Source organism: Salvelinus fontinalis, chromosome 10 (assembly GCF_029448725.1).
Source record: "Salvelinus fontinalis isolate EN_2023a chromosome 10, ASM2944872v1, whole genome shotgun sequence".
In the NCBI taxonomy this organism is placed as follows: Eukaryota; Metazoa; Chordata; class Actinopteri; order Salmoniformes; family Salmonidae; genus Salvelinus; species Salvelinus fontinalis.
Genome location: NC_074674.1, coordinates 6,753,422 through 6,778,752, shown reverse-complemented (window position 1 = coordinate 6,778,752; position 25,331 = coordinate 6,753,422). Strand labels below are relative to the sequence as shown.

The 25,331-nt window shown below is 41.4% G+C and overlaps 1 protein-coding gene across 1 annotated transcript in view; it reads left to right on the top strand.

The window, feature by feature from the left end:
- Positions 1-25,331, top strand: part of LOC129863523 (bifunctional heparan sulfate N-deacetylase/N-sulfotransferase 1-like) — a 55,371-nt gene that overhangs the window by 19,217 nt on the left and 10,823 nt on the right. Inside the window, exons 6-9 of the mRNA XM_055935571.1 lie at positions 1,069-1,197; positions 1,370-1,552; positions 9,917-10,013; positions 19,721-19,844. Coding sequence (XP_055791546.1) covers positions 1,069-1,197; positions 1,370-1,552; positions 9,917-10,013; positions 19,721-19,844 — 533 coding nt within the window. The remainder of the gene's footprint in view (positions 1-1,068; positions 1,198-1,369; positions 1,553-9,916; positions 10,014-19,720; positions 19,845-25,331) is intronic.

Genomic DNA, 25,331 nt, shown 5'->3' with positions numbered 1-25,331 from the left:
TCAGACTGTTCTCTCTGCTACCACACGGCAAGCAGTACCGGAGCGCCAAGTCTAGGTCCAAGAGGCTTTTAAACAGCTTCTACCCCCAAGCCATAAGTCTCCTGAACAGCTAATCAAATGGCTACCCAGACTTTTGCATTGCCCCCCCCCCCCCACCCCCCACGCTGCTGCTACTCTGTTATTATCTATGCATTGCCACTTTAATAACTCTACCTGCATGTACATAATTACCTCGACACCGGTGCCCCCGCACATTGACACATTGGTTCTGTACCGGTACCCCCTGTACATAGCACCGCTTTTGTTATTTACTGCTGCTCTACTTATTTGTTATTCTTATCTCTTACTTTTTTTTTAGGTATTTTCTTAACTGCATTGTTGGTTAAGGGCTTGTAAGTAAGCATTTTACTGTAAGGTCTACACCTGTTGTATTTGGTGCATGTGACAAATAAAATTCGATTTGATACACCATGTAGCTAGCTAACATCACAGCCTGATGGATACACTGTGTAGCTAGCTAACATCACAGCCTGATGGATACACTGTGTAGCTAGCTAACATCACAGCCTGATGAATACACTGTGTAGCTAGCTAACATCACAGCCTGATGGATACACTGTGTAGCTAGCTAACATCACAGCCTGATGGATACACTGTGTACAGCACCTAGGCTGAACAGACAGTGTAATGTTTTCCAGGTCGTTCTGCTCCTGTGATTGTGTGCTCGGATGCCAATCGATTGTGTGTTTTATTGTGTTTCAACTATGTTAGGACAGAGGCTTTATGTTTGGCTCGAGAAATGGGTTTTGCTGACAGCATTAAGATTTGCGTCACATTTTATTCTCCACAGTGTGATCTCTAGTTTACGGGGATAATTGAATCACCTGAGCTGTCAGTGAAGTGGAAACAACACATCGAGGTAGTGTCACCGAGCATTTATGGCTCTGTTTGAATGTTTGTGTATTTGATTTGTTGTTGACTGGGAATCAGCAGGGTGTGGTTATATTAGGACACTCCCCACTGTGCAGATGTGTTGCTATGTAATATTAATTGTGTTGTGTACTGTAGGTGCTGCCGAGGCAGACGTGTGGCCTGTTTACTCACACCATCTTCTACAACGAGTATCCTGGAGGACCCAAGGAGCTGGACAAACTCATCAACGGAGGGGAGCTCTTCCTCACAGTGCTCCTCAACCCGGTGAGACCAGACACACCTCCATCACATCAGGAGAGGAAGGCTCTATGGTTGCTTTAGCCCTTCATGTCCCCTCAAATGTATTTCCTGCAACAGTGGTTGGAAGTGACATTGCAGCCTGCATTGCATTGTGTTTTTCTCTGAACGTTGTTCTGTGTTGATTCCTTCCTCACAGATCAGCATCTTCATGACCCACCTGTCTAACTACGGGAACGACCGTCTGGGTCTGTACACCTTTAGGAACCTGGTGAAGTTCCTCCAGACATGGACTAACCTGCGGCTGCAGACCCTGGCGCCTGTGCAGCTGGCCCAGCGTTACTTACAGATCTTTCCAGAGGAGAGGGACCCCATCTGGCAGGTGGGTGCGTGTGTGTGTGAGAGGCCATGTGAGCTGTGGGTCACTGGGTTTGTGGAGCTCGGGGACTATCATAAACCAGGCTGTCATTTTAGAGAAGGCTAGACAGGAGCTAAAGACTTTGCTTTTTCAATCAGACTCCATTGCATCCTACAGTGCAAGTCCTTTTGACTCAGACCATTGCATCCTACAGTGCAAGTCCTTTTGACTCAGACCATTGCATCCTACAGTGCAAGTGCTTTTGACTCAGACCATTGCATCCTACAGTGCAAGTAATTTTGACTCAGTCTCAATTGCTTCTTACAGTGCAAGTCTTATTTGGGTTTAGAGCTACGAGAGGCTGGCTCTTTGAACTGTGGTTTTGTGGGGGGAGCAGACTTAGACACTGTTTCCCAACAACACAGGAAGAAGATGGTTTCTTTCCCTAAGACGTCCAACTGCCATCTTGGCAGTTCCTCACACTGTCAGTGTGGAGTTGTCACAGTGTAGAAGTTAATGTGTGGAGTTGTCACAGAGTGTAGAAGTCCGTGTGGAGTTGTCACAGTGTAGAAGTTAATGTGTGGAGTTGTCACAGAGTGTAGAAGTCAGTGTGGAGTTGACAGAGTGTAGAAGTCAGTGTGGAGTTGACAGAGTGTAGAAGTCAGTGTGGAGTTGACACAGAGTGTAGAAGTCAGTGTGGAGTTGACACAGAGTGTAGAAGTCAGTGTGGAGTTGACACAGAGTGTAGAAGTCAGTGTGGAGTTGACACAGAGTGTAGAAGTCAGTGTGGAGTTGACACAGAGTGTAGAAGTCAGTGTGGAGTTGACACAGAGTGTAGAAGTCAGTGTGGAGTTGACACAGAGTGTAGAAGTCAGTGTGGAGTTGACACAGAGTGTAGAAGTCAGTGTGGAGTTGACACAGAGTGTAGAAGTCAGTGTGGAGTTGACACAGAGTGTAGAAGTCAGTGTGGAGTTGACACAGAGTGTAGAAGTCCGTGTGGAGTTGACACAGAGTGTAGAAGTCCGTGTGGAGTTGACACAGAGTGTAGAAGTCCGTGTGGAGTTGACACAGAGTGTAGAAGTCCGTGTGGAGTTGACACAGAGTGTAGAAGTCCGTGTGGAGTTGACACAGAGTGTAGAAGTCCGTGTGGAGTTGACACAGAGTGTAGAAGTCCGTGTGGAGTTGACACAGAGTGTAGAAGTTTAGAGTAAACTTGTGCCTGCCTGGGTCTAGAGGTTTCTTCAACACAGCACTGTGTTAAATGTATTGGGATTAATATGATAGCCTGGTCGCCTCATTACCCATGAGGCAGTTGGCAGTGGGGAGGGAAGGAGGTAGATAGATTTAGGGCAGTTGGTATCGTCTTGTGCCTCAGGGTCAATCTGCATGTCATGAAGCCGCGGGCCTTGCAGGGCTGCTCTGAGCTATCTTCCACATAGATACACTGAAGGTTTCTAACCACTCAGGAAGACCAATGAAAAGGCACCCTTCCTGATACTGATTATGGGTTCTTTCCTTAGTCCCTTCTTGTTGGGACTAAGGAGCATAATTGATCAAGGGGTGATTTAGAAACCAAATGTTTGAGTCTGCTCCCCCAAACCTCTGTTAGACTAGACTGGTTGGGTTCATTTGAGCTGAATTAAAAGCACCCCTCTTGGCACATTGTTGGTCCCACAGGGTGGATACAGTTGTCTGTAACCGTTGTGCCACATGTTAGTACACACACACACACAGGTCTCACTGCTTTACCACACTAACAAGTCCCCTGGCCAAGTTAGTGGTAGACTTTAATTGCAAACAGACTGCCGCTATATATGAGACTGGTGTGTGTGTGAGAATAGTGTTGTACCAGTCAAAAGTTTGGACACACCTACTCAATCAAGGGTTTTACTTTATTTTTACATCGTAGAATAATAGTGAAGACATCAACTATGGAATCATGTAATAACCAAAAAAGTGTTAAACAAATCAAAACATTTGAGATTCTTCAAAGTAGCCACCCTTTGCCTTGATGACAGCTTTGCAAGCTCTTGACATTCTCTCAACCAGCTTCATGAGTTAGTCACCTGGAATGCATTTCAGTTAACTTCTTGACGCTAGGGGTCATATTTTTTTTATAACGTTCCCAAGGTAAACGGACTATTTCTCAGGTCCAGATCGTAGAATATGCATATAATGTACAGATTAGGATAGAAAACACTCCAACGTTTCCAAAACTGTCAAAATATTGTCTGTGAGTATAACAAAACTGATTCTGCAGGCGAAAACCTGAGAAAATCTAACCCGGAAGTGATATATATATATATATTTTAATCTGTGTTTCCTGGCCAGTCTTTCTTCCATTTAAAGGGGTATCAACCAGATTCCTTTTCCAATGGCTTCCTCAGGCTGTGACCAGGCTTTAGACATAGTTTCAGGCTTTTATTTTGAAAAATGAACAAGATTTTTCAAAAGTAGTCAGGTGTCCTCTGAATAGTTCCTGAGCGCGAGAGGGGAGCTCTCCATTTTCCTTTTCTCTCTTATTGAATAGGTTACGGTCCGGTTGAAATATTATCGATTATGTTTGTTAAAAACAACCTGAGGATTGATTATAAAAAACATTTGACATGTTTCTACGACCATTACTGATACTTTTTGGAATTTTCGTCGAACGGAACGAGGCTTTAGTTTTCTGAACATAACGCGCAACCCAAATGGCGTTTTTTGTTATAAAAGTAATATTTATCGAACAAAAAGAACATTTGTTGTGTAACTGGGAGTCTCGTGAGTGCAAACATCCAAAGATTATCAAAGGAAAGTGATTAATTTGATTGCTTTTCTGACTTTTGTGACCAAGCTAATATAAGGCTAACTGTTCTAGCATTGATTGATACACTCACAAAAGCTTGGATTTCTTTCTCTGTAAAGCATATTTTCAAAATCTGACACGATAGGTGGATTAACAACAAGCTAAACTGTGTTTTGGTATATTTCACTTGTGATTGCATGATTATAAATATTGTTTGTAATATTTTTGAATTTGGCGCCCTGCAATTCTGCGGTTGTTTAGGGAAATGATCCCGCTAAAGGGATCTGTGCGCAGAGAGGTTAACAGGTGTGCCTTGTTAATTTGTGGATTTTTTTTCCTCAATGTATTTGAGCCAATCAGTTGTGTTGTGACTAGGGCTGTGGCGGTCACAAAATGTTGTCAGCCGGTGATTGTCAAGCAAATAACTGTCGGTCTCATGGTAATTGACCGTTAATTAACATAAACACATTTAGCATCTCCTGGCTTCCATACAAACCATTATAAAAAGTCTAATAAATCCATGTAATATAGCCTACACTTTCACAATAAATCCATTATTTATTTTAGACAGGTCTAAAGAAGCATGATATGGAGAAAATGTAGTCTATTTCAGAAGAAAAAAATAGCATACTCATGTGGCTAGGCCAAATGGCTGTGGGCTACGCTAGTTCATTTAGCAGACAAGATTTGGCATTATTTTATAGTATGAAGAATGCAAAAGAATGCAATTGAACAAAGTTTAATCAAATATAAATATTGTATCCGAACATTTCAGGGAGTGCGCACATGAGTCTATTCTGTGTTGAGCGATTAACAAAGAAACAGGTTCTCCTATATGCCTAATTTAGAGTTATTCATGTAACTTTAGTTACTCTACAAACGTTGGGCTATATGTTTTGAGTTTTGCATTGTAAGGCTGCATGATGAGATTCTAATGATGATTTGAAAAGATTTGCTTGAAAGGCATGAGCTCTGCTTTGTTTTTTTGCGCAGGCTGTACACACTTCATCAGTCTCTCATTCACAATTTGACAAGCACTTGATAATGCCTCAAATTTCAGAGCAGCATTCCCTTTGTGGCCAGATTGCACCCTAAAAAAATCTGTCTTTTGCGGCGTTGTGCCCTTCTCCTGGAGTGTTCCCCGGTAGGCCGTCATTGAAAATAAGAATTTGTTCAAAACTGAATTGCTTAGTTAAATAAAAAATGTATTCTCCCGGAGTGTGCTGCGCAATCGGAAGCTCTCTCACTCACATGGCTCTCCGTCACGTGATCTAGTCTTTCTCACAGGCTGCAAATGAAGATGGGCACATCAGGAAAGCAACTGCGCGCCTCATCCAATTCCGAGATGCATATTGGAAGAACTGTCCACATTTACTTTGTCAGCCAACATGAGTAGGCCTAACGAACAGAAAAAGCACTAGCCTATGTCAATCTACTATCCCCCATAGTACAAAAGTCGACCTACTCTGTGCGAGAAATAAATATTCCAAACATCGTCTGGGACAGTTGTGGGATGCGATAGGTCCCAAATGAATACGACCACTAGCATCAAAACATATTTTTTAAGCAATGTGGCTGATGCAACAGATCAGAACGTTTAGCTTAAAATGTTGATAAATTATTAGGCTATTTCTTCACATTATGAGCGCAGCAATGCACGCATGGCAGTAGGCTGTAAGTGTGAATGTTCCATTAGTGGGAAAACACCATTCTCAAAAGTGACTGCAAATGCAATTATAAATGTAATGCTTTTATTATAATGGTGCGTTTTTATGGCGCAAACTATCTTCCCCAAACTTGAAACTCACGCTCTGCTTATATACAGTTGAAGTCGGAAGTTTACAAACACTTAGGTTGGAGTCATTAAAACTTGTTTTTCAACCACTCCACAAATTTCTTGTTAACAAGTCGGTTAGGACATCTACTTTGTGCATGACACAGGTCATTTTTCCTACATTTGTTTACAGACAGATTATTTCACTTATAATTCACTGTATCACAATTCCAGTGGGTCAGAAGTTTACATACACTCAGTTGACTGTGCCTTTAAACAGCTTGAAAAATTCCAGAAAATTATGTCATGGCTTTAGAAGCTTCTGATAGGCTAATTGACATCATTTGAGCCAATTGGAGGTGTAGCTGTGGATGTATTTCAAGGCCTACCTTCAAACTCAGTGCCTCTTTGCTTGAGATCATGGGAAAATCAAAAGAAATCAGCCAAGACTTCAGGAAAAAAATGTGTAGACCTCCACAAGTCTGGTTCATCCTTGGGAGCAATTTCCAAACACCTAAAGGTACCACGTTCATCTGTACAAACAATAGTACACAAGTTTAAACATCATGGGACCACGCAGCCGTCATACCGCTCAGGAAGGAGACGCATTCTGTCTCCTAGAGATGAACGTACTTTGGTGCGAAAAGTGCAAATCAATCCCAGAACAACAGTGAAGGACCTTGTGAAGATGCTGGAGGAAACGGGTACAAAAGTATCTATATCCACATTAAAACGAGTCCTATATCGACATAACCTGAAAGGCCGCTCAGCAAGGAAGAAGCCACTGCTCCAAAACCGCCATAAAAAAAGCCAGACTACGGTTTGCGACTGCACATGAGGACTTAGATCGTACTTTTTGGAGAAATGTCCTCTGGTCTGATGAAATAAAAATAGAACTGTTTGGCTATAATGACCATCGTTATGTTTGGAGGAAAAAGGGGGAGGCTTGCAAGCTGAAGAACACCATCCCAACCGTGAAGCACGGGGGTGGCAGCATCATGTTGTGAGGGTGCTTTGCTGCAGGAAGGACTGGTGCACTTCACAAAATAGATGGCAGGAAAATTATGTGGATATATTGAAGCAACATCTCAAGACATCAATCAGGAAGTTGAAGCTTTGTCTCAAATGGGTCTTCCGAATGGACAATGACCCAAGGATACTTCTAAAATTGTGGCAAAATGGCTTAAGGACAACTAAGTCATGGTATTGGAGTGTCCATCACAAAGCCCTGACCTCATTCCTATAGAAAATCTGTGGGCAGAACTGAAAAGGTGTGTGCGAGCAAGGAGGCCTACAAACCTGACTCAGTTACACCAGCTCTGTCAGGAGGAATGGGCCAAATTTCACCCAACTTATTGTGGGAAGCTTGTGGAAGGATACCAGAAACGTTTGACCCAAAAAAACTATTTAAAGGCAATGCTACCAAATACTAATTGAGTGTATGTAAACTTCTGACCCACTGTGAATGTGATGAAAGAAATAAAAGCTGAAATAAATCATTCTCCCTACTATTATTCTGACATTTCACATTCTTAAAATAAAGTGGTAATTCTAACTGACCTAAGACAGGGAATTTTTGCTCTGATTAAATGTCAGGAATTGTGAAAAACTGAGTTTAAATGTATTTAGCTAAGGTGTGTTAACTTCTGACTTCAACTGTATGCCAGTTAGGCTCTACACCCCTTGTAAACCGGATTAATGTGCTCAATTTTAAGAATTTATTTGTCCACTTGTTGTGATCCAAGCCTTATCAAAATGTATAGGCCTATGGGCTAGATGACATGAGGCTACATGAGGTGTTGAAAAAGTTGCAAAATAAAGGCGTTGGTTCTTATGCTGGGAATCATTCACAAGTTATAATATATAATTCACAAGTGAGGCTAATATTGTCACCCATCAGACTTTTCTTGATTTAATCTTGTCTTTACATATACTAAATAATATATGTGACATTTTTTTGATTTAGAATTTACCATTATGCACCTTCATCGAGATGGGCAGTGGGAAAAAAATAAATGTAATCTATGCACTTAGATAGCGAATGGAAGACGCTTTTCCCCGTGGCTTATTTTTATGCCTGCCAGGTAGGCTATACTCAAGCAATGTGCTTGATATTAGGTAAGTTGAGAAATAAATATAGTAGGCCTAGCCTTTAGAAAGCTGACGCAATCCACATCTTTTTATTAGCACCCATCACTGTTTTCGCCCACATTTGCATAGCCTATAGAAATGTTGCGCAACATGAGATCATGGGCTCTTATGACGTGTTTGATTAGATTTTCGAATACATTTGCATTGATGTCAGAGTAATTAGAGGGACAATAGAGTGCTGAGTGCCAGGCAGTTAGCAAGTTTGGTAGGCTACTAATGACCAGCAGCAGCATCAGAGCATGGAAAAGCCTAATTACCGTGACTAAACGGTCATGTGGCATTTGACTACTCCCTTCATGACTCGTGATAACCGGTGTCGCAGTAATACTGTCACTGCAACAGCCCTAGTTGTGACATGGTAGGGGTGGTTTACAGAAGATAGCCCTATTTGGTAAAAGACCAAGTCCATATTATGGCAAGAACAGCTCAAATATGGAAAGAGAAACGACAGTCCATCATTACTTTAAGACATGGTCAGTCAATCCGGAACATTTCAAGGACTTTGAAAATTTCTTTAAGTGCAGTCACAAAAAACATCAAGTGCTATAATGAAACTGGCACTCATGAGGACCACCACAAGAAAGGAAAGCCCAGAGTTACCTCTGCTGCAGAGGATAAGTTCATTAGTTTCCAGCCTCAGAAATTGCAGCCCAAATAAATGCTTCACAGAGTTCAAGTAACAGACACATCTCAACATCAACTGTTCAGAGGAGACTGTGTGAATCAGGCCATCATGGTCAAATTGCTGCAAAGAAACCACTAAAGGACACCAATAAGAAGAGACTTTCTTGGACCAAGAAACACGAGCAATGGACTTTAGACCGGTGGAAATGTGTCCTTTGGTCTGAGTCCAAATGTGAGATATTTGGTTCCAACCGCTGTGTCTTTGTGAGACAGAGTAGATGAACAGATGATCTCCACATGTGTGGTTCCTATTGTGAAGCATGGTGGAGGAGGTGTGGGGGTGCTTTGCTGGTGACACTGTCAGTGATGTATTTAGAATTCAAGGCACACTTAACCAGCATGGCTACCACAGCATTCTGCAGCAATACGACATCCCACCTGGTTTGCGCTTGGTGGGAATATCCTTTGTTTTTCAACAAGACAATGACCCAACACACCTCCAGGCTTTGTACGGGCTATTTTGCCAAGAAGGATAGGGATGGTGTGCTGCGTCAGATGACCTGGCCTCCACAATCCCCCTACCTCAGCCCAATTGAGATGAGTTAGACCACAGAGTGAAGGAAAAGCAGCCAACAAGTGCTTAGCATATGTGGGAACTCCTTCAAGACTGTTAGAAAAGCATTCCAGGTGAAGCTGGTTGAGAGAAGGCCAAGAGTGTGCAAAGCAGTTATCAATGCAAAGGGTGGCTACTTTGAAGAATCTCGCATCTAAATATATATTTTAATTTGTTTAACGCTTTTTCGTTACGACATGATTCCATACGTGTTATTTTATAGTTTTGAGGTCTTCCCTATTATTCTACAGTGTAGAAAATAGTAAAAATAAACACTTACTCATTGATGGGTTTGTCTAGACTTTTGACTGGTACTGTATATTCTGAACTGGTTGGGCAAGTCATACCTATGGCAGCTCATCCGGAGGCATACATTCCCTCCATGTTTACTGAACGGAACTTCCAGGTGAACTAATTCTGCCCCCTCTGTCCCTACAGGACCCCTGTGAGGACAAAAGGCACAAAGACATCTGGTCCAAAGAGAAGACATGCGACCGATTCCCTAAGCTGCTCATAATTGGACCACAGAAGACAGGTGAGCATTAAACAAATATATTGTACAAAAAACATTTAATTAACAAGGTTACCTCAGTTCAGTGATGCAACCACACTCATAGCAATGACAAGTTTGAACCTAGAGAGAGAAACATGACCTGAGCTTGTGGGGGGGGGGGCACAAAAATAGTGCATTCAAACTGTATATTGTATGGGAAAATATGCAGTACAAACATTTTTGATGAGGCTAATTTGAAGGAGAAAGAAAATGATTGATCGGATGTATTTCTTGGTTTCTTTTCAATTTGATAAGAGGTGAAAATGTAATGAATTGAAGGTTGTGTTTATATAAAAATTGAAATCTACCACTTTTAAGATTGTCATTATATTTGGGGTGGTGAGAAAAAATTGGGTGTCTAGAAATTCTGACGTAAAAATGTTGTCCCCACTGAAAAAGTTTGAATACCACTGTGCTAGGGGGCTATAGATACTGTATGGTTACATCCCTATTCCTTTGATAGTGCAGGACTTTTCCAATATAGGGAATAGAGTCCCATTTTGGACACAGACTATGTCCCAGTCAAGGCGTCAGCATGCTTTGGTTTGGCTGGCTTCTAGCCTACTCCCTTATAAGACCTACACTTAAAAAACGAGAAAACTTGGCAATAGTACTGTTTGTCCATCTTGAGAAGCCGTAGCCAGTATACAATTTCTCAAAATAGTTAGAATTAATCCAAGAAATCTGTCATAAATGTTTACGTTTTTGCCGAGGACTTGTTGCGTGCGCCAGCGTTGCAAAATAAATGTTCACACACAATGTTATTCAATCATTGCACCCACAGTGCTCGCACACGCCAACGAGCATCTGTTTCCAAGCGCTAAAATAGAAGTTGCTTCTATTTGTGACGCCGAACGCGATGCCTCTCCCATCTCCTCATTGGCTTTTAGAAGCATATACCTACGTGCCATATCCTCATTAGTTATACCCACGTGGGTAATTGAAATATGAACTGTGGTCGGTCGGTTGTGGTAATTAATACACCTAATTATGAAAGTTAGATGCCAATCGCCATATTAAGTCCAAAGAAGAAAAGGCCTAGAAGGAGGAGAGGTGACTAGAAACGATTTGATTGACTGTTTTGTGCGTGGATTAATTGTCGGAGTAGAGGACCTTGTGCCTTTCAGCGAAAATAACAACGTTTATATCCCAGGACAAATTAGCTAGCAACAGCAGGCTAGCTAAATAGGACAAATTAAATAGCAACTACTAGCTAGCTAAATTGCCATACATGTTTAATGCTTTTCGAACTGTCCCCAAATGAATAGAATTGGTTCATGGTTTGTTTTGATATTTCAACCTGCGTGTCGTGATCACATTTGATGTGGGTGCTTTGGGCATGGTGTTAGTTGCACTATTTTATATCTAAAGAAGGTGTTTGGTGCAGTGTTTCTCAAGTGAAAAATCTTGCATAAAAACGAGTCATCTCTTGTTGAATGACAACAAACACTTCATTGAAGAATCCCTACTGTTGACCAGTCACAGACGAAAGGGCGTGGATTCCGGTTTCTGACTTGGCTTGCCTCGAGAACAAATGTGTGCACGAACAGCTGACCTAACTTGCCGTAATGAAAATTAACGAATACGTCACAAAATGTTGTCATTAATATATGCACAAACTATTCCGGATGTGACGAATGCGGACGCTTTTAGTCTACTCTACACACCACCAGGGTGTGGCTCACTGTACTAGATCCACTGCACCAGGAGGAGAAGTTCTGTCTGGCATGGGGCAGCCTTGAACCTCTGACAGCCTGGAGAGAAAGGATGGATAATTGGCAACTGAGCAGCCATTTACAGAGTGTCACATACTTAATTTCATTTATAGGTTCACCGTAGGCAGGCAGTCAGTCGCTGGCTTTTATTGTAACCTTGACTGCACCCCAGTAAATGGGAATTCCAGATTTACTGCGTAGCCTAATTAAAGTTCTTGAAGATGTCTTAAGGGAGTGATAACCCTCCTTCTGAGAGCGCTGTAAAATGGCCCCGTTAATCTTTTCAATAAAAATGGATTAGGGGGTTGGAGCTGAGAGTAAATTCACACACTTCACCATTTTAATTACCTAACTGCACCAACATTCACTATAGTCACGTCAGCCATCTTGTCTGTCAACTAGTGAACAACCTATATGGAATTTTTAGGACCGATACTGATTTTGGATGGTCAAGGAGGCCCATGGTAAATATTTTAGGCTGATATTCATCATCATAAAATGTGATTTCTTTTTTTTACAAATTTCCCAATTTTAAACAATACATTTGACTTTGGTTTTCACCAATCTAACTACATAACAACACAATGGTGGTAATGTTATTTGAATGATAAATCTCTTAATAAACTGGGTCAATTAAGATGGCATAGGCCTACTCACTATACAGGTGAATGCATATTCAATAGGAGTGTGTGCATATATTGAGCTGAGCTTGTTTGGCTGATCAGTAGAGTATGGTGCTACAGATGACAAATCTAATATCCTCCAATTTGGAAAAAAATAAATAAAATAAGTATGTGGACACCAACTCGTCAAAAACATCTCATTCCAAAATCATGGGCATTAATATGGAGTTGCCCCCCCCCCCCCCCCCCAACTGCTATAACAGCCTCTGCTCTTCTGGGAAGGCTTTACACTAGATGTTGGAACCTTGCTGCGGGGACTTGCTTCCATTCAGCCACGTGCATTGGTGAGGTCAGGCATTGATGTTGGGCGATTAGGCCTGGCTCGCAGCCAGTGTTCCAATTCATCCCAAAGGTGTTAGATGGGGTTGAGGTCAGGGCTCTGTGCAGGCCAGTCAAGCTCTTCCACACCGATATCGACAAACCATTTCTGTATGGACCTCGCATTGGACACGGGGGCATTGTCATGCTGAAACAGGAAAGGGCCTTCCCTAAACTTTTGCCACAAAGTTGGAAGCACAGAATCGTCTAGAACAGGGGTGTCAAACTCATTTCGCATCGTGGGCCACATACGGCCTAGGGAGATGTCAAGTGGGCCGGACCATTAAAATTATACCATACTCTGCTATAAATAACCAAAATATCATGTCTTTCCTTTGTTTTGGTGTAAAGAAGCACAAGAACATTAGGAAAATATTGAAATTTAATGAACTATCCTTTTACAAAACATTTCATGAAACACCTCATATTTCCTTAGACAAATGTGCAATTTACTTTTATCATTCACAAATATGCATTGCAACTGATCCCACTGATTGTACAAAGGCACAAAACTTTAATTGGTACTGAAAAATATAGTAATGCACTTTAAGATTAAATGAGACTTTTAAAGAAAGGAATTTTTAAACCACTTACACATACGCATATAAAATCTAAATGTAATCCCTGCGTACACCTTACAAACTAAGGAGAGTGATTTTAAATGTGTAATGAAGAAAGTGTTCGCCTGTCCTGTAAATCTGTAAACTTCATACATGAAACATACATACACATACAATACATACTGAAAATGTATGGAGTTGTATGAACAGTAGAATTCCATCACACAACTTTTGTTTTGAAGCTGCTGACTAACATTAAAGTGCACATTTTTTAAATCACCACAGTAAGGATTCATCTTCACAGAGCTGTATTCTTTCAATGCAAACAGTATCTAAGGCAGCATTTTAAAGGTGTTAGTCTAGTCTGGACTTGTATTTGTTCCTGAAACTTGGCATCTTTTGGCCTGTACAAGTGCATCAACACCAGGTGTCATGTCCTGACTAGCTGTCACTTTCAGAATGTCATTTAAGTGCTTGTTTGTGAGCCTTGAACGCATTTTTGTTTTATTGATATTCATCACTGAGAAAATTTGTTCACAAAGGTAGGTTGTCCCAAACATGCACAAAATTTTAGCAGCCAGGGCTGTTAATTTGGGGTACCCTGGTAGTAGATACTGATAAAATCTGTCCAGACCTACAGAGGCAAATTTGCCCTTCAAATCTGCATCACACTGCAAATCAATTATCTCTAGCTGAATTTCGACCGGCAGATCAGAAGCTTTAACTGTGAAAGGTGAGCGAAAAACTGAAAATTCTGTCTCAAGTTCACCAAATACCTGAAAACGTTTCTCAAACTCCCGCAGTAGTCCTGCAATTTTGTCTTTGTACCGTTTCATGTCCGCATCAGGTCTGGTCACACACACATCTCTCAGACAGGGGAAATGAGCAGGGTTGCCATTTGCCAGTTGCATCTCCCACAAAGTCAGCTTCAACTTAAATGCATGTATGTTGTCAGAAAACTGTGTGACAACTTTTTTGCGGCCTTGCAACATTTTGTTCAGATTGTTCAAGTGTTCAGTAATATCAACCAAGAATGCAAGGTCCCGTAGCCATTCCTGAGATTGTAATTCCAACACCGGTTTTCCTTTTTTCTCCATGAACTGTCCGATTTCCTCTCGTAGATCAAAGAAATGCCTCAGCACAGCGCCTCGGCTTAACCATCTCACTTCAGTGTGGTATGGCAGGCTGTGGGTAATGTTGCTGTCGCTGAGAAGTTTGTCAAACTGACGATGGTTCAGACTTCAGGACCGGATGAAATTTACAGTGCGAACAACCACCTCCATGACGTGGTCCATTTTCAGCGACTTGCAACACAATGCCTCCTGGTGCAAAATACAGTGAAATGTCCAGAAACGATCTCCTCCATTAAGGGCTTGTACTTTGTCTTTGAACTTTGTCGCGACACCTGCTTTCTTTCCGACCATGGATGGCGCGCCGTCTGTAGCCAGGCTGACAGCGCGGGACCAGTCCACTCCAACTCTGTCCAATGCAGCAACGACAGAGCCGAAAATGTCCTCGGCTGTTGTGGTGTCCATCATTGGCACCAACTCAAGAAACTCTTCAGTAACAGTCAATGTCTCATCAACTCCTCGAATAAATATGGCCAGTTGGGCCACGTCTGTGATGTCAGTGCTCTCGTCAATTGCCACGGAAAATGCAATAAATGACTTGACTCTCTGTTTCAATTGACTGTCTAAATCTGCCGATAGTTCCGAAATCCTCTCTGCTATAGTATTCCTCGTCAGGCTAATATTGGCAAAAGCTTGTCGCTTCTCGGGACATACAAGTTCAGCCGCCTTCATCATGCATCGTTTAACAAAGTCACCGTCGGAATACGGCTTCGATGCTAATGCTATTTCGCTAGCAATTAGGTAGCTGGCTTTTACCGCTGCTTCACTGACTTCTCGGCTCTGGATGAAAGTTGACTGCTGTTTCCTCAGACCCGCCAGCAATTCGTTAATCTTATCTACTTTTCTCCGTTTGGATAACGACATTTTGGCTAATGAGGGTGTAGCGGAGAGGTAGAGACCAAGGTATTAACAACGTCGTAACAAGCAGCAGATGGCGCATTGATACCGTCTGCTGTTTTCAGTCTGTCTCAGTGATGCGGCTTGTCTTCTACTCTGATGGAAAGAGTGCGCCCCTTAGCGGATAATCCATGAATTGCAGCGAATTAAAAATATTAATTCCATGTCTTTTATGCATTTTTTCCACTTTCAAATTATCCTGCGGGCCTGATCGAACCTCCTTGGGGGCCGGTTCCGGCCCGCGGGCCGTATGTTTGACACCCCTGGTCTAGAAGGTCACTGTATGCTGTAGCGTTAAGATTTCCCTTCAATAGAACTAAGGGGCCTGGCCCATTATTGTTGGCACTATGCATTTTGGCAGGTAGCTTTCTGCTGGCATCCACCAAACCCAGATTTGTCTGTTGGACTGCCAGATGGTGAATCGTGATTCATCAATCCAGAGAACACGTTTCCACTGCTCCAGTCCCAAGGGTGGCGAGCTTTACACCACTCCAGCTGACGCTTGGTATTGCGCATGGTGATCTTAGGCTTGTGTGCGGCTGCTCGGCTATGGAAACCCAGTTCATGAAGCTCCCGACATTGCTTCCAGTCAGTTTGGAACACGGTAGTGAATGTTGCAAACGAGAACACATTTTTACGCACAACGAACTCCCGTTCTGTGAGCTTGTGTGGCCTACCACTTTGCGGCTGAGCCGTTGTTGCTCCTAGACGTTTCCACTTCACAGTAACAGCACTTACAGTTGACCGAGGCAGCTCTAGCAGGGCAGAAATTTGACAAACTGACTTGTTGGAAAGGTGGCATCCTATGACGGTGCCCCTTTGAAAGTCACTGAGCTCTTCAGTACATGCTATTCTGCTGCCACTGTTTGTCTATGGAGATTGCATGGCTGTGTGCTCAATTTTATACACCTTGTCAGCAACGGGTGTGGCAGAAATAGTCAAAACCACTATTGAATGGGTGTCCACATACTTTTGGCCATGTAGTGTATATTAGCCTACTGATCAACAACATTTGCATAGAAGCATTACTCCACCATGTCACGCCTGTTTGGAAGGATATCATATAGGCACTGCTGTTTGATAATGTAAAATAACCTCTATTCAATGCAAATAGGTCCAACGCAACATCATGATTTGTATTCGAGAATGAAACTGGTATTTAAGTAATCGAGAACAAAAAAAGAATGTCAGCTGTCAGGAGACATCTGTAAACATGTTAACGATGGAGGATTGGTTGATTTTCAGTTAAGTATACTTTTTTACAATTGACGAGAAAAGTGTCCAACCCATCGTGTATCTCACTGCACCCTCGTATGCCATGTCTGGAAATATGCAGACAAATGGATTAAATGTACATTTACATTGTAATACGTATGACAGCCAACTTTTTAGCTGCCTGTACCTTTTGGTACATTCCCAGAAGGCATGGATTATTGAGTCATTGTTAGTTTTACACTTAAGACATGACTCTGCCGTTATGCTATAGAATTTGTGAATTTTGTCTCTTGTGTAATAAATTCTATACATTAGTTTATACTGGATTAAGTGTACATTTTCATTAATTGCAATTGTGTTAGTAATGTTCCACCATTCCCTCCATCTTGTGCCAATATCACTTATTTTTATGTCTCGGTTCCAGTAGTTTTTCTTTTTTTCAAGAGATTATCAGTTGGATAGGCACTCGGCAAGGTCTTGTATATCTTACCTATCATATCAACATCCTTTTCTGGCTCAAATAGGATTCCCTCAAGATTTCTCTGATGTCCAAGATTTCAAATTTAAATTTCTTGATATGAAACTTAAGTTGCATGTATTTGAACACATCTACATTGTTCAGTCCAAAATTGGTTTATAATTCTGTCATGGAAATAAATGTATTTCCTATTACCAAATCATTTCCGGTTTCTATGCCTTCCATGTGGAAGGCATATTTTATCGGTGAATTCTGAAAAGATATCCAAGGATTGTTCCATAGTGTTGTGTTTTTAGTGATGATATCGATTCTTGTAGAAAACGTTTAATTATCTTCCATATTGTTATTGTGTTAACTATGAAGTTGTTAATGTTCTTAGCTTATTTCTTAGACAAGTGAAAAGATTCTGGGGATGAGCATTTGCATCTAAAATATGTGCCCATTGTTCCTCTTCGGTGCATTTAACGATACATGGATTGTAGAAAACATTATGAACACCTGCTCTTTCCATGACATAGGCTGACCAGGTGAAACTATGATCACTTGTTAAATCTACTTCAATCAGTGTAGATGAATGGGAGGATACAGGTTAAAGAAGGATTTTAAAGCCTTGAGACAATTGAGACATGGATTGAGTTTCGGTGCCTTTCAACGGGGTATTGTAATAAGTGCCAGGCACACCGGTTGGGTCAAGAACTGCAACTTTGCTGGGTTTTTCACGCTCAACAGTTTCCTGTGTGTATCAAGAATGGTCCACCACCCAAAGGACATCCAGCCAACTTGACACAACTGTGGGAATCATTGGAGTCAACATGGGCCAGCATCCCTTTGGAACGCTTTCAACACCTTGTAAAGTTCATGCCCCGACCAATTGAGGCTGTTCTGAGAGCAAAAAGGTGATTCAATATTCGGAAGGTGTTCTTAATATTTTGTACAGTCAGTGTATGTCGCAAGTAAAGGTCCTGGATGGTGAGTTGATACAATTCCAAGACTGGAAGGTTAAAACCACCTGGCTGAGGAAGATGTAAAACTTTTATTCTATCAGTTTTATTTGCCCATATAAAGTCTTATGACTGAGTATACTTTTTTTTTAAAGAATATCTTTGGTGGGGTAATTCGGATTACTGAGAATAAATAACTGTTGGAGCCATGCCATTCTGAAAATATTTCTTCTACCTGTAAGATTTATGGGAAATTGTTGTATTTAATTAGATCTGCTTTCATATTGTTGATAATGGGATTATGTTATCTTTATTAAATGTATTTGTTGACACTTATTAAGCATCCTAAGTATTTTATATTTTTTTGTGGTCCACTTAAAGGATTGCTGTAGATCATGAGTTATTATGATAGTTTAGTAGTTTAGTTTTTTATGTTCATTTTATATCCTGAGATTTTAGGGCCTTCTGAAAATATTTTTAGCAAGACCGGTATTTGAAAAAAACTGATATTTGAAAATAAAAGAAACAACAAGTGAGATATTGGCAAAACAAACTAACAGTTAAAACTAAGTAAATATAAATAAACATATCTAGTAATGGCACAATGAAGTCACAGTCAATTGTGTGGCGACAACGGTTTCTCAGAATCGTATCCCTCTAAGCCACCGTCCTCTCTGCTATCTGGATCAACCAGTCTCTCTACTTCCTCTTCATCCTCTTCATCATCATCTTCCTCATCCTCCTCCTCCATTGCGTTTCCGGTATTGGTCAGGTATATCAGGAGATCATTTGGAAATACATTTAGATTATATTTGTTTACCAATATTTAGGCATTTTAAAACACTTCCTCCTTTGCCTATTATGACAATTATCTAATCTGTCAATTTACGGATATGGTTGTAGCTTGTCAGATCAGCACACCACTAAATAGCTAACGTTACACCGCAAGTCAGATGGCGTGTAGCTGAAAATGGTGCATGTTCAAAATGATGACCAGCTAATGTTAGCTAGCTACGTTGGCTATTAGCTCCTATCTGATATCAAACACCATGTTTATCTAGCCAGCTAGCTAGCATAGTAGCTAATATAGCTAGCTAGCTAACACCACAGATGAAAGGGTTCGTTATCATTATATTTGCTAACGGGGTCACATAGCTATCTGCTTAGCTAGCTAGCTTATTGCATGCACGTCGACACAAGCCGTATTATTAGTGAATTACACTGAACTAGTATTTGCAACAGGAGATCAATTTTGGTCACTGTCAATTCATCTGTTTCTCAATACTGCACCTTTCTGTTGGAGAATGAGCTTTCTGCTTGCTGGGCAGTGCTCGTGGCTCAGGCGGTGAGTGGCGGCTGGCATAGCAGCAGTTTTGTTATGTGGACAGAGTATCAGCAAAGTCGTTAGAGAAGGGCCGATAGGCGATGGATTAGAAAAGCCAATATCGGCCCGATATATCAGCACGGCTGATAAACGGTCGTTTACTGTCAACATTAGATCCACCACTCCTCTTTAACTGTCACTTCATCTCTAACTTGTTGAGTGTTCTGGTCTTTATTGCTATTTAAGCTTTGGCACATTTGAGATGGGTAGTAAATAGCTGTTCTAATTACCCAGAAATATGCATGTTTAGCATTTACATCAAGTTCTGTATTTAAATTAAATCTTTAAATTTACATCACCTAATAGTAGCTATCTACGTTTGATATTAGTATGAGCAATACTAATGAAAACTTGTGTTCTCTGCTAAGGCACCACAGCCCTGTACCTGTTCTTAGGGATGCATCCTGATCTGACCAGTAACTACCCCAGCAAGGAGACCTTTGAGGAGATCCAATTCTTCAGTGGCCACAGCTACCACAGAGGCATTGACTGGTATGTTATTCCCCTTGTCTTACCCTAACATATGCATTGCCACCAGTCAGTTGGGCATTAATTCCTCTTCTCCAACACATTTACAATATTCCAGCATGACTGAATGGAGACACGTTGCTCCTGTAAACCACTGTGCTTTTCGTAGTATATTAAACCAACTGAGTTGCCCAGTTTTGAAACAAATTCCAGTTACTATTTTTGGCTTTAGAGGAACGTTTCATCCTTCAAAGGGAGAGGCTTTGGTTCATCCCACTCTGAGCACAATCATTGATTAACAGAAAGCAGACAATTGGATTTATGAATCAAACATTAGTGTGTGGTGGGCTCAGTTGTGGAAAATCTTTCATGTCTGCAAAGTCTGTCTCTCTTACTCCCATTCAGCTTGTGACTGGTTTTTGCTGGTGCAGTCATATGTTTTATCCATTAAATTGCATAGTTATTGATGAAAAATTATAGGTTTGTGGTGTATAGGTAGGACTACGGCTGTTACGGTGACCGTATTACCGCCACACCTGGGGTCACGAGTCATGACGGCAGTCAAATTCCACGAAGACCGTTTAGTCACGGTAATTAGGCTTTTCCAAGCTCTGATGCTGCTGCTGGTCATTAGTAGCCTACCAAACTTGCTAACTGCCTGGTACTCAGCACTCTATTGTCCCTCTAATCACTCTGAAATCAATGCAAATGTCATTGAAAATCTAATCAAACACTTCATGAGAGCCCATAAGCTCATGTTGTGCAACATTTCTTTAGGCTATGGAATTGTGTGAGAAAACAGTGATGGCCTCTCTTAAAAATAGTAGGATCCCATCAGCTTTCTGGCCTCCTATACAGTGCATTCGGAAAGTATTCAGACCCCTTGACTTTTTCCACATTTTTGTTACGTTACAGGCTTATTCTAAAATTGATATATATTTTTTAATCCCTCATCAATCTACACACAATACCCCATAAAAACAAAGTGCTAACAGGTTTTTAGACATTTTTAGCTAATTTATTACAAATAAAAAAGATACCTTATTTACGTAAGTATTCAGACGCTTTGCTATGAGATTCGAAATTGAGCTCAGGTGCATCCTGTTTCCATTGATCAACCTTGAGCTGTTTCTACAACTTGATTGAGTCCACCTGCGGTAAATTCAATTGATTGGACATGATTTGGAAAGGTACCCACCTGTCTATATAAGGTCCCACAGTTGACAGGTTGAAGGAATTGTCCGTAGAACTCCGAGATAGGATTGTGTCGAGGCACAGATCTGGGGAAGGTTTCTAAAACAAATTCTTTATCTTTGAATGTCCCCAAGAACACCGTGGCCTCCGTCATTTTTAAATGGAAGATGTGTGTTGCCTCCGGAGTGGCGCAGCAGTCTAAGGCACTGCATCGCAGAGCTTCAGGGGTCACGAAAGCCCCGGGTTCGTTCCCAGGTTGTGTCACAGCCGACCGTGACCGGGAGACCCATGAGGCGGCACTCAAAAAGGGATTTCCTTTTTCCATCGCACTGTAGCGACTCGTGGCTGGCCGGGCGCTTGTAAGCTAACTTAAGTCGCCAGCGTTTCCTCCGACACATTGGAGCGGCTGGCTTCCGAGTTAAGCGAGCAGTGTCAAGAAGCAGTGCGGCTTGGCAGGGTCGTGTTTCAGAGGACGCGTGGCTCTCGACCTGCAGCAATGGGACAAGACTGTAATTACCAATTGGATATCACAAAACTGTGGAGAAAAAAAATTAATTGTAAGCAGTTTGAAACCACCAAGACTCTTCCTTGAGCTGGCCGCCCGGCCAAACTGAGAAATCAGGGGAGAATGGCTTTGGTCAGGGAGGTTACCAAGAACCTGATGGCTACTCTGACAGAGTTCCAGATTTCCTCTGTGGAGATGAGAGAACCTTCCAGAAGGACAACCATCTCTGCAGCATTCCACCAATTAGACCTTTATGGTAGAGTGGCCAGAAAGAAGCCGCCACTCAGTAAAAGCCACATGACAGCCCGCTTGGAGGACTCTGACCATGAGAAACAAGATTCTCTGGTGAAGCAAGATGGTGGCAGCATCATGCTGTGAGGATGTTTTTCAGCTTCAGGGACTGGAAGACTAGTCAGGATCGAGGGAACGATGAATGGCACAAAGTACAGAGATCCTTGATGACAACCTGCTCCGGAGTGCTCAGAACCTCAGACTAGGGAGAAGGTTTACCTTCCAACAGGACAACGACCCTAAGCACACAGCCAAGACCACACAGGAGTGGCTTTGGGACAAGTCTCAATGTCCTTGAGTGGCCCAGCCAGGCCCAGACTTGAAACTGATTTCAACATCTGGAGAGAACTGGAAATAGCTGTGCAGCGACGCTCCCCATCCAACCTGACAGGGGATCTGCAGAGAAGAATGGGAGAAACTCCCCAAATACAGGTGTGCCAAGCTTGTAGTGTCATACCCAAGAAGACTCAAGGCTGTAATCGCTGTCAAAGGTCCTTCAACAAAGTACTGAGTGAAGGGACTGAAATACTTATGTAAATGTGGTATTTCAGTTTTTATTTTATTTTATACAATTTCAAAAATGTACAACCTGTTTTTTGGTTTGTCATTATGGGGTATTGTGTGTAGATACAATTCTATCCATTTAGAACAAGGATGAAACGTAACAAAATGTTGAAAAATTAAAGGGGTCTGAATACTTTCTGACTGTACTCTATTTCTCAACTTTCCTACATTTACAAGAGGAGTATAGCCTACCTGGCTGGCATGAAAATGAACCACGGGAAAAGCGTCCTCCATGCGCTATTTGAGTGGATAGATTACATGTATTTTTTCGATTTAGTCCATTCTAAATCGCAACAAATTTCACACAGAACAGACACATTTGTATTTATATATATATAAACAGTACCAGTCAAAAGTTTGGACACACCTATTAATTCAAGGGGTTTTCTTTATATTTACTATTTTCTACATTGTAGAATAATAGTGAAGACATCGAAACTATTAAATAACACATATGGAATCATGTAGTATTTCTTCAAAGTAGCCACCCTTTGCCTTGTTGAAGGCTTTACACAGTCTGGGCATTCTCTCAACCAGCTTCACCTGGAATGCTTTTACGACAGTCTTGAAGGAGTTCCCACAATGTTGAGCACTTGTTGGCTGCTTTTCCTTCTCGGTGGTCCAACTCATTCCAAACCACCTCAATCTTGAGGTCGGGTGATTGTGGAGGCCAGGTCATCTGATGCAGCACTCCATCACTCTCCTTCTTGGTCAAACAGCCCTTACACAGCCTGGATGTGTGTTGGGTCATTGTCCTATTGAAAAACAAATGATAGTCCCACTAAGCTCAAACCAGATGGGATGGCGTATCGCTGCAGAATACTGTGGTAGCCATGCTGGTTAAGTGCGCCTTGAATTCTAAATAAATCACTGACAGTGTCACCCGCAAAGCACCCCCACACAATCACACCTCCTCCATGCCTAATGGTGGGAACCGCACATGCAGAGATCATCCGTTCACCTACTCTGCGTTTCACGAAAGACAAGGCGGTTAGAACTAAAAATCTCATATTTTAACTCATCAGACCGAAGGACAGATTTCCACCGGTCAATGTCCATTGCTCATGTTTCTTGGCCCAAGCAAGTTTCTTCTTATTGGTGTCCTTAAGTAGTGGTTTCTTTGCAGCAATTCGACCATGAAGGCCTGATTCACGCAGTCTCTGAACAGTTGATGTTGAGATGTGTCTGCATTTATTTGGGCTCCAATTTCTGAGGCTGATAACTAATGAATGTATCCTCTGCGGCATATGTAACTCTGCGTCGGTCCTCATGAAAATAAGTTTCATCATAGTGCTTGATAGTTTTTGTGAATGCATTTGAATAAACTGGAAACTATCGACTGACCATCTTAAAGTACTGCATTTTTCTTTGCTTATTTGAGCTGTTCGTGCCATAATATGATTTTATGGCACGAACAGATTTTATTTGACCAAATAGGTATTTCTTCTACCTTGTCACAACACAACTGATTGGCTCAAATGCATTATGAAGGAAAGAAATGCCATAAAATTTACTTTTAACAAGGCACACTTGTTAATTTAAATTCATTCCAGGTGACTACCTCATGAAGCTGGTTGAGAGAATGCCAAGAGTATGCAAAGGGTGGCTACTTTGAAGAATCTCAAATCTAAAATACATTTAATTTAACACTTTTTGGTAACTACATGATTCCATATGTTTCATAGTTTTGATGTCTTCATTATTATTCTACAATGTGGAAAATAGTAAAAAATTAAGAAAAACCCTTGAATGAGTAGGCTTGTCCAAACTTTTGACTGGTACTGTATATTATTTAATATATTTAAAGACAATATTATATCAAGAATAGTGTGATGGGTGACTATTATCCTATCACTTGTGAATTATATATTATAACTTGTGAATGATGCCAAGCTTAAGGCAAGAAACGGCACAAGTTTCCCCCCCCCAAACTTTTTCGGATCATAGTCGCACACCTCGTAGTCTTGCCCATAGGCCTATATGTTTTGATAAGGTTTGTATCACAACTGAAGTGGCCAAATAACGTCTTAAAATGAAGCACATTAATCCGCATTACAAGGGGTTTAGAGACACCTTTTGTAATAAAAGCATTACATGCATAATCGCATTTGTGGTCACTTTTGAGAATGTTTTCCTGCTAATGTAACATTTGTGCTTATAGCCTACTGCTGTGTACGCATTGCTGGGCTTCTAATGTGAAGAAATAGCCTAATAGTTGATCAACATTTTAAGCTAAGTGTTCTCATCTGTTTATCATGCTCATTGCTTAAAATAGGTTATTTTTTTGCTAGTGGTTGTGTTTATTTGGGATCTATCGCATCCCGCAACTGGAATATTTATTTGTCGTACAGAATAGAATAGGGTAACTTTTTTGTACTTATGGGGGATAGTAGATTGACACAGGCTAGTGCTTTTGCTGTTCGTTAGGCCTACTCATCTTGTTGGCTGACGAAAGTAAATGTGGACAGTTCTTCCAATATCTTCAATATGCTCCTCGGAATTGGATAAGGACCCACGCAGTTGTATCCCCGATGTGTCTGTCTTCACTTGTAGCCTGTGAGAAAGACCCGATCACGTGACGGAGAGCCATGTGAGTGAGAGGTGCTTCGACACGCAGCCGGGAGAAGGGAATTATAATTATTATATTCAGCCCAAGGGTGAATCCCATGGATTCTTTTCAGTGGGCATTACGGCCACAGAAGTGGATACAGCCGGGAAATTAAAGGCATTATCAAGTGCTTGTCAAATTGTGAACGAGAGGCTGATTAAGTGTGTACAGCCTGCGCAAAAATGAACAAAGCAAAGCTCATGCCTTTCATACAACTTTTTTCAAATCATCATTAGTCGTATCATGCAGCCTTAGAATGTATTAAAAATCAAAACATATAGCCTAACATTTATTTCACAACCAAAGTTACATAACTCTAAATTAAACATATAGGAGTACCTGTTTCTTT